At 33.8% G+C, this 11403-nt stretch overlaps 1 protein-coding gene across 1 annotated transcript; it reads left to right on the forward strand.

The window, feature by feature from the left end:
• The first annotated feature begins 2128 nt into the window (after window positions 1-2128).
• Window positions 2129-11403, forward strand: LOC139493940 (uncharacterized). The gene is made up of 3 exons (XM_071282111.1): window positions 2129-2782; window positions 4321-4403; window positions 9702-11403. Exon 3 carries the CDS (start codon window positions 9703-9705, stop codon window positions 11401-11403), a length of 1701 nt encoding a protein of 566 aa, XP_071138212.1. The 5' UTR covers window positions 2129-2782; window positions 4321-4403; window position 9702.

Genomic DNA, 11403 nt, shown 5'->3' on the forward strand with positions numbered 1-11403 from the left:
TATTACTGGTAAAGATTGAAACTGAAGAAAGTCTTCATTACACTGTAGACCTGGGTTCTCGTGAAAACCCACTGTCTTGCTCGTGTGGTGACTTCATTTCTACCTTGCAAACACATATTTGTAGTCGCACTACTGTTGGGATGACTTTGAAGATATCTTGAAAGTCCATATTTACAGCTTGATCCAGACTTCATATCTGCTGAAGCCTTAGATGTATCTACTGAAGCGGGTGATCTGTCCGAATTCCTGGAAGTGTCTTCAGTTAGTGGCCAACCTTTATCTAGTACTTCTTACAACTCCTCAACAGCTATAGATGTCTACTGGAGAAAGCCAAGAGAGAGCATCAAAATATTAGATGATCTTACCTTTCTTGTGGTACAAAGTTGACAATATTCCAGTACATAGAGGTAAAACTGCCAAGCTGTCAACAAAAACTAGAACACGTTAATTGTCTTTGTGAAGTAAAAAAAGTAAAATGCAAAAGAAATAAACTGCAACATCTTACATACTTTCTGTAAAAGGTAAATTAAATATGCTGTAAAAAAGGCAATATTATGTAAAGATCGATGTAAAATAACCCAAAAATAAACATGTAAAGGAAATTCCATAAGCAAAAAGCAGCAGTCAACCAAAAGCCCAAACGCATCAAAAGAATAAATAACAACAACTGTCATATTCCTGATTTGGTACGGGAATTTTCAAATGAATACAATGGTGTATAAAACATGAGTTTTATAGCTAGCCGAACCTCTTATAATGTGTTCTTGCACAAAATCATTTAGCAGGACTTCAATCAGACTAGTAATACTAATCTGCATGCATGTTCTCGGTAAGCTTGAGTGGTGGAAGAATTTATTTAAATTTAAATTAAACTTCAGTCTTGGAGTATATAATTCAAATGAAACAGCTATCACATATACAAAAGAAACATTTTTAAGATGGAAAATATCTGGGGTTGGGTATAATACGATTATAACATGCCTAAATATTCAATATTGTGTTGATGAAAAGGCCCAGTACATTAAAGAGCTTAGTGTTGATAAACTCAATTTGATATTTGCTTTAGGAATTGTATCACTCAATTACATAAAGAATAGTGGGAAAAAATTGACAACAACACGATTGATAATTTCTTAACCCCAATTTGTGATTTCTTCTGCAAAAAGTAAATAGAGTGCAAATTTTAACACTTCAGGAATGTATCTGACTAACGATTTACTTTACTGTTCATCGTGTAAAGGAGAGTAAAGACCATCATGAGCAATACTTAATACCGAGGGGTGTGACATTAACAACTATAGGACATGACACCAGAGTCCTACTACCCTAATGAGAATACAAAACCACAGGCAATCATTTTTTCCATCTGCAATTCGTCTGTGGAATGAACTACCGTCTGCTGTCGTCACAGCTTCCATTTTGGAAGGATTCAAAGACAGCCTCCAGACACCTGTTTCATGTTAAATATTTCAGTTTTAATTGTATATAACACCATTATTGCTTTTAACCGAAATTGTGTATAAAGTATGTTGGAAAGATGTTGCCTTTGAGCATGTGTAATTAGTCATTTGCGATAACACACCAGAGGTGGTATGCAAATTATTGGAAAAAGAAGTGCTAGTGATGAAATTATAAGACATCAAGTAACAAATCAAATCAAATTAACAGCACCTGAAGTGACCATTTTTTTTTACGTCACACAGGTAAAGAAAAATAAATTTGTCGTTTACATTATGAAGAGGTGCAGCATGGAAATTAGAAGTCATCAAGTAACAGCACATGCAGTGTTTTTATACGTCACACAGGTAATAAAAAATAAATTTGTCGTTTATACCCCAGTCCCACTAGGCCACGATCGCACTACGATCTGTGAAAAAATGCAAATTTTGATGATCGTGTAGGTCGCAGTTTGGACGTACCACGGTCGTGGTGAGGTCAAGGATTTGTATAGTGAGAAGGATTGGAATCTCGCGAGCAGTTTGCATTGGCTGTATATAAAAAGCTGCGTATACGAGACTTTGACGAGATTTACCGTGATGCATCTCGTTTGTCGTTTTATGTCATCCATTAACAGTTAAATTCGTGTCGCATCAAGATTAAAGTCAGCCTATTGTAAGTATAATATATATATTTGCATGATAATGATACTTTTATATGTAATATTATGTCAGTTCAGATTAAGAAATCAATTAACATCGTTACAATACGCATTATTTACAGCTAAATTGACTATGCATATTTTCTCCTGATCATCGCCATAATCCCGCCCAAAAAGGCTGTCCAAACCCCATCTTTGAGTTCAATCTCCTCCTTCAAAATGAGGAATTATGTGAAAAAACTTTAATAATATGAAATAAATGTGTTTGATACGTGAACAGTTCAAATAATATGGTGAAAGGTGCTTTGGTTGTTGCTATTTTGATGAATGTTTCAGGCCGACCTGTCCAAAATGGCTCCGCGTCAGTGCAAAGTAGGATGGGCTTAGATAAAATCAATAAAGTATCTCATTTTGTCGATTTCAGCTATGAAACGTAATTATTTCATTTAAGTATAGTTTGTTTGGTGTTCTTTTAAAAAAAAGTGCTTGTAAATTGATAACGTGTGCTATTATCATCGTTTTAAAATACCACTACGGTCACCAGATGCATCCAAATGTTGTCATTATGGGCGGGATCAAATTAACATAAATTAACTTCCTTGATCTCGAATTTTCTGAGAAAACGTGATGGAAATGTTTACATCTATACTTGCTTCTGTGTTAAATTGGATGTTAACAACAAAGGTACTGTATTTCTCAACAGAATTATGTCTTTTAAAACGGCCTATTGTGCATACATGTACAAATGTATGTCCCCTAGAGGTCGGAGAGAAGCACTTGTAAGCAGTCATATTATGACATAATTACCCTTTTTCATATTGCTTCTTTTTGTGTTTACTATAACTATGGTGAGAATTGCTTCCTACTAGAATTATATTATTAATGATCTGTTACAAAGGTTTCAGGAGTATTATAATATGTTAGAAAGCTTCGTAATATTTGTACTGTTTGTTCTTTGTGAGGGCCTCAAGGTAGATTAGCGAAAGCTAATTGAGTCACCCTTCTTAAATAAAGTCATTACTTACTGACTTACTTACTAGTAGGAGATGGGTGAATCAGAATGTCCGTAAAAGAACTCTGAAATCAGAGACCGCTCACAGTGGCGAATCCAGCCATTTGAAAAAGGGGGTTCCTAACCCGGGACAAAGGGGGGGGGGGGGGGTTCCAACTATATGTCCCCATTCAAATGCATTGATCGTCCAAAGAAATGGGGAAATCCAACCCTCGGAACCCTCTCCCTGGATCCGCGACTGGCTCATGTTTTGTCTGTTGTTATTTACATTTTATATGACATTTTATACAAATCCTTGGTCCAACTCTAAATAAAATTATTCAAGAACATGTATATAAATAAAAATATTAATCAGAAAGAAAGAGACTACAACAAGCTGAAGGTATAATCCAGTGTTGAAATGATAAAAGAAAGGTGCACATGTTTGTGCTGAAGCGCAGCTGGCATTTGAACACCCACCCCCCCCTTTATTCCTTCATTGAATAATTGGAAAATGCCTCTATACCATTATTGAATAATTGGAAAATGCACGTTCATCCGAACATCACAATCTTCAATTTTCTACCAGTACAAGCTAGTGCTACGACTTAAACCTAGTCTAAAATATTCATCTTAAAAAAATCTAACGAGCCAAGGATTTTTCTCTCTATACAGATCCTTGGACCGCCAAATAAATTAAGAGACATAGAAAAACTGCTTTTATGGCTTGTTAGTCTGGCAAACATTCGTTAAGTCTGAAATTCATTATGGTGAAAAACTAAACAAAATCACAAGCTGATGTAAAAAACAGAAAGGACAGTCTGCAAATTTTAAGTTTGTCTCAAGTTGCTGTTCAATTGCTATGTTTTGATTTACATGTTCAGTATGTACATGTTTTTGTATATGTTAAGAGTTTGCATGTATGTATGTAAGTTGATCCATCTGTTTACAAGTTTACAGTTATAACTTTAATTGTCTGAATAAATTTAGAAACTACTTTGGGATAACCATGATAACCAAATGTGTAAATTACAAGTTTAAAACCATTCAAACGGGGAAACCAACGGTCTCATCTATATGAAAAACGAGAAACACATATAAATTACATAAACAAACGACAACTACTGTACACTTGTACATCATATTCCTGACTTAGGACAGGTTTAAACAAAAACTGTTTTCTGTAACATTTCCATTAAGTACATGAAGTAATTGCATATTTCAATTTCAGATTTCATATTTCAAGATTTCTTGAGCCTACGTAGTATATACAGCCCTCTGAAGATAGAAAAAGTTTGTGTAGATAATAGCCAGGTAAATATTTTCCTTTCTTACTATTATTCTTAAGTACAGTACACTGACTACTTAACACATGGAGTTTATATTCATCTGATCTTAACCTCATTTTCATGATTCAATGGTCAATGGGGTTTTTTTTGTGTTCAGTCCAGTGTATGAATAAGAGACTAGACAATTTTTATGTATGTAACTGAATTTAAATGTGCGTATTGTTATGCGTTTACTTTTCTACATTGGCTAGAGGTATAGGGGGAGGGTTGAGATCTCACAAACATGTTTAACCCTGCCGCATTTTTGCGCCTGTCCAAAGTCAGGAGCCTCTGGCCTTTGTTAGTTTTGCATTATTTTAATTTTAGTTTCTTGTGTACAATGTGGAAATTAGATTGGCGTTCATTATCACTGAACTAGTATATATTTGTTTAGGGGCCAGTAGAGGGACGCCTCTGGGTGCGAGAATTTTTCGCTACATTGAAGACCTGTTGGTGACCTTCTGCTGTTGTTTTTTTCTATGGTCGGGTTGTTGTCTCTTTGGCACATTCCCCATTTCCATTCTCAATTTTACCTTTGAAATCGGCAAAGAAAAATATCCCATCATGACAAAACAATCCACTTATGGATAAAAAGTTAACAACATAAAAGACAGGAACTGCTCCTTTTTGGATGTACTGTATACTTATCTAACATCCTGAAGTTGTGACTGAAATCTTTATTTATCAATATAAATACTATAATAATTAGTGGTTTTAGTACTCAACTAAGCTATTATTTTAAGATGGACACACTCAGTATATATTCCGGGCGTACATGTATATAGAATTTATACTTTAATATTATGCTCTGTCATGTCTGTTAGCATGAAGAAAAAGAAAGATGAAATATTTTTCTAGCAATCTTTTTAAATGTGCTATTTGTCAAATTGTCAGTAAATAATTGTCAACCCATATAGATGTATATAGTACTGCATCATGGATTCATGCATTGTAAGTTATTCCATGAAGTTTTCAATTACCCATGGAACATGGCAAAACTTTAAAAGTTTTGTATTACCACTATATGACAAGACAAGGTATTGATCATGATATAGTTTAAACAAGCCTACCAGAAGTAATTCTTAATTCTGAAGCCCAAATCTCACATATCATGTTACTCATGTATATATCATTGTGCATATGTAAAAAACAGCAGTTTACTTCATAAATAAAGGAGTCATTTCTATATAGACATTGACCTTTTTGGACTGATCAAGGCATGGGACTCAAGTTGTAACCCCCTTTTAAAAATAGCTGGATCTGCTCCTGATAGAACTGAGGTTACGAGACTAGTTTTTGTAAATGCATTGAAAAGTGTCATTTATATTTGTATTAATATTAAGTTCATTTAGCATGTCTGGTAACCAATTTTCATCCATGGAGATCCCTGTGGTTGTTACATTTTTTTTATCCTTTTTTTTAAGTATATATGGATTAGTGTATCTTGTCCACAGTAAAATCAAATAAGAAATTTGTCAAACACATGTTATGTTCCTGAGGCACATGTGCCTTACAATTTACCTGAGACACTTTATCTGTAACCAGGATTTCCATGTATCTTTTGAATAATACCCTGTGTATTAATAAAGCAACAGATGGTATTATGCTGTACATATAGGGGTATTACCACCTTTGTTTTCCCCTATTACAAAAGAGGGTCTAAATGGGGTTAATAAATTTGAGAATTGAAATAATAATTAGTGATCAAAGTTATGCTTGGGTAAAATAGGAAACAATGGGGTGCCAAATTATAAAGAATAGTCATACATGATAAAAGAAGGAGGTAATATTACACTGAAATTCATTAATGAACCCGGTAAAGAATAAAAGAAATTATCAGATTACATGAAATTCTAATTGTAATGCATTAATAATGATATAAATGAGCTTAATGGTGTAATCACACCAAGTGAAGTCGTAAAGGCCATCAAATCACTAAAAAATGGTAAAAGTCCATCCATTGATTTTATATCTAATGAGATGATAAAAAATGGTACCACCTCTACCATGGAATCTCTTGTTAAACTTTTCAATATTGTCTTTAATGAAGGTATCTTCCCAAAAATATGGAATGAGAGTCTTCTTGTCCCACTTCACAAAAAGGGTAGTAAGGCCGACCCTGGAAATTACCGAGGGATTTCTATCAGTTCGAACCTTGGAAAAGTGTTTAACAAGATTATACATGCCAGATTATTAAAATTTACACAATGCAACAATTTGATAAGCAAAAACCAAATTGGTTTTATGGAACATAATCGAACAGCTGATCATATTTTTTCATTGAAATCAATTATTGAACAATACAAGACTAAACATAAGAAAGTTTATGCTGCATTTATTGATTTAAAAAAAGCCTTTGATACGGTATGGAGAATTGGATTATTCCATATACTATTAACACATGGAATTCCAAAGAAAATTTTTAACATAGTTTTTTCAATGTATTCCAAAACAAAGAATAGAATAAAATTTAATGATGGTTTAAGTACATCTTTCATATCTGAAAGAGGTGTTAAACAAGGCGATGTTCTAAGCCCTTTACTATTTAATATTTTTATTAATAATATTGTTGAAAATTTAAAAAACAATAGCACAGACCCTGTGCTAATTGGTGATGATAAGATTCATTGTTTGTTATATGCCGATGACTTGGTACTATTGTCAAGTAGTCCAGAAGGACTACAATGTAGTCTAGACACTCTAGCTCAGTTCTGTACAGATTGGAAGCTGGAAGTAAATTCTACAAAATCAAAAGTCCTAATATTCAATTCTAACGGCAAATCATTTCAAAACTTTTTTACTATCAACAAATATTATATTGAGACAGTTGATAAATATTGTTACCTTGGGATAACTTTAAAATACAATGGCAAATTTAACCTGGCCTCCAATTTATTGATGGAAAAGGCTAGAAAAGCTCTATTTAAAATAAAGAAATCTCTTAGTCTCAACAATTCATGTAGACTTTTAGAAAAACTTTTTGATACAATGGTACTTCCAATTTTATTATATGGAAGTGAAGTTTGGGGTATTGAATCAATTCAAAAAAATAATGAGAATGAACCATATGAAAAGTTTCATATAAAATTTATAAAAGAAATTCTGGGGGTTCACTGTAAAACTTCCAACCATGCATGTCGCAGTGAGCTTGGTAGACTCCCCTTAAAAGCTAAAATTTTGTTGTCTTCCATGAAATTTTTAGATCATTTAATCTCATCTAACAAAATCTTAGCTCATGACATATTTATTCAAACAAGAGAAAACAACCTATTGACAAGTAATATGAAGAAATGTATCCATAATCTGGGTTTCTCATATTTAACATCTTTTGATGTAACTATTACACCTATGCTTGCTCAAATAAAACAACGAATTCATGACCAAATTTTACAAGAACAGAATTCATATATTACTGAATCATCAAAACTATCATTTTTTCGACATTTTTGTTTTTCAAATAAACGTGCACACTATGTTGACCAATTGAATATGTTGAAAGATAGGGCACCTTTGGCAAAACTAAGGCTAAGTGCACACAATCTTGAAATTGAAAGAGGTAGATACATGCAAGTTAACAGAGAAGAAAGGTTGTGCAAATTATGTCATAATAAAAATATAGAAGACGAAAAACATTTTATCTTACACTGCACAAAATATGAATCACAAAGAAATGTTCTTATATCAAAATTGTCCTATTTTAAAAATTATGACAAACAATCTAAAACTGAGGATGAATATATTAAACTATTACTTAATAACAAGTGTAGAAAAACACTTAGATTAATATCATCTTTTATTAATCATTCATTTGAATCAAGGAAAAATTTCCTTATAAATGAGTAATATGAACAATTTGAAGCTATAACATACAATATACTTATGTCAGTAGTCTATTCTTACAAATTAACCTATATATATTGATATTTATAACTGCACATTTCATTGTTCGAAATGTGCCCAATGATATGCTATGTAGTATTTATTGTTTAATTGCTGCATCATTACTATTAGTATACTAGTTGTATGGGCCGTTGCCAATTATTGTAATTGAGTTTGTGCCAATAAAATATTTGTATTTGTATTTGTATTTGCATGAGAATTTGACCAAATAGGCATAAAAGTCATGAAGCTGAATAAGAATTTTAAATTATTATTAGGTCAAACAACCATACAATGTAGTAATGTAATATGTAAGTGTGCTAGGGTTTGCACTTTTAATCTAAAAACAAAAGGTGGGGGGGGGGGGGGGGGGTAGGAGGGTAGGAGGGGTCCTGATCCAGAAATCCTGGGCTTAACAGTGGCGGATCCAAAACTTTTCCTAAGGGGGGGCCCCCTGACTGACTTAAGTGGGGGGTGCTCCAGTCATGCTTCAATGATTCCCTATAAAATCATCCATATTTTTCCCACAAAAGGGGGGGGGGGGGCCGGGATACGCCTATGCTTAAAAACACTAAATCTTGAGGGCCAGCATTTAAAAAACAAATTCTGACATCCTGAAAGGGTCAATCCACAGTTTAAAAAGATAAAAAAGATAAAAAAAAGTCCTATCCCCCTTCATTAAGGATGTAGTTATATGTTTCTTTATTGTTAATTTTGAAAGTTGACCTTCAGAAAAAAAATGTTAGTTGTTGCCTACCTATGCCTTACAGGCCTGACAGGGTTGGGTTGGTAGGTCAGTATTTTTTTAGGCAAACAACATAATTGACATGTGTAGAACTTAAGGGCCAAATAAAAAAAAATCATGTGTGGTTCCAATTACCCTGCCAACCCTACTTTTTAGTCTCTATAATAATAGCCTTACCTACCCTAAATATAAAAAAAGAAGATGTGGTATGTTTGCCAAAGAAACAACTCTCGACAAGAGACCAAAATGACACATAAATTAACAACTATAGGTAACCGTACGTTCTTCACTAATGAGCAAAGCCCATACCACATAGTCAGCTATAAAAGGCCCTGAAATGACAATGTAAAACAATTCTAACAAAAATCTAACGGCCTTAAATATTAAATAACGAAAAACAATTATTTAACCCATAAACATGATAAACAAACAACAACTAAAGATTTTCTTAAATTTTCATTGTTGAAGTCAGAATATTGCTCAAGACTAAATGTAAAAAGAACACCCTAACTAAGGGAAACCTCATTAGGCAAATTAGTTAGGTTTAAAAATAAAATCAATATTAACCTTTTTAACCATAACTTTAATACATGCTATATATATGCCAACCCAATTGGCTGTGAAAATTAGACTAACAATTCTGTTTTTATTAATTTGCAGAATGCCAAAGTTAAGGAAAAGGAGGGATGTTCCTTCACAGAGAAAGCGTAAAAAAGTCCAATCTACTGACTTGCATAATGACCATTCTTATAGTATGCCAAACGAGGACATAGTGCAATTATGTCTAAAAGAAGAAGTAGAAGTGCGTGGAGAAAGGATTGACCCTGACTTTACTTTGTACACTGCTGAGCCTCTAGAGGACATAGAATGTACCTCCTTGACCTATCAAGAAGAAGTAGCTATAGACATGATAGAGGAAACCGAATGTGTGACATCATCATATACAGACCCATTCGATAAACTTAAGCAAGATGTTGTCCAGAGTGGTTGCATCAGTTCACCATATGTTTTAGATACAACCAGTGATTCACTCAAGATAATGCTTTTATATCCGTCCGCTGAAAGAATATCTGTTAAATTAAATGTGATGATAAATAGAGATTTTTTTGCCAAAGTATTTGTACACAGAATCCAGCTCAGCCAAGACCATGACCTATGGATCGGTTTACCAAGAATTTTTGACAGTGTTAAACACATCCAAACATTACTTATGAAATTACAAAGTTATTCTGTGTGTACAGGAAATTTCGAGGCAGATTTAATGGCTTTTATACCAGTGGGCACATCTGTTGAGAGCGCAGAAGGTTCTGCAAGTAGCCAAGGTTTTCGAGAAGGTGACTTTGAAGCAGTGAAAGGTACCATTTCCTATTCATCAACTGTAAGAAGCATGAACTGTTTACTACTTGTGCAGGGAAACAGATGTTCACCCTGTACACAATTAAGAAGAGTGCTGATAAGTCGAAAACACAGACGAGAAGAAAAAGAGAGAAAAAGTAAGGAAAACATACCAAACTATTTACACAGCACTATAGGACATACCAAGATGTCCCGTACTGAACTAATTACAAAAATTCACCAGCAGAAAGACAGAATAACAACCCTACAGAGTGAAATTGACAAAACTCAACGGAAGTTTCAACGTGAGGTTAGCAGTAAAGGTGTAACATTAGACTTCAGTCAGACACTTGAAATGCAAGATACAATGGCAGCATGTACAACTGAAATAATGAAAGCCTTTCCTGATGCCAATTCTTATCAACGCCTTTTCTGGTCAGAACAACAAAAGAGCACGAATGTGAAGTCATTGAAGGGTATGCGATGGCACCCAATGATACTAAGATGGTGTCTGTACTTGCGTCACAAATCAAGTGCTGCCTACGAGGCTTTAAGAGATTCGGGTTTCATTACTCTTCCAAGTTCAAGGACATTATTCGATTATTCGCATTATACTAAAAGTGACAATGGTTTTTTGCCAGATGTAGTGAAAGAACTGAAAAGTGAGGCTTCGAAAAGAGATATGTACAGTACAGTTGATCCTTGGAAGAATTATGTAGGACTTTTGTTCGACGAAATCAAGGTTAAATCAGACTTGGTGTATGATAAACATAGTGGCGAACTAATTGGTTATTGCAATTTAGATAAGGTCGGAAACCAGATAATGAACTTTGAAAGAAGTATGAAAGATACAAGTTCTACAGAAACAGATGCAGACATTGCCAAATACATGCTTGTGTTAATGGTGAGAGGTGTTGCAACAGACTTGAAATTCCCTTTAGCAGGCTTTGCTACCTTAAGTATTACTGCTGATTATCTTTATCCTATTATTTGGAAGGCTATTCGCATTTTAGAGACCGGTACTTAA

The sequence above is a fragment of the Mytilus edulis genome, chromosome 11 (genome assembly GCF_963676685.1).
Source record: "Mytilus edulis chromosome 11, xbMytEdul2.2, whole genome shotgun sequence".
NCBI lineage: Eukaryota > Metazoa > Mollusca > Bivalvia > Mytilida > Mytilidae > Mytilus > Mytilus edulis.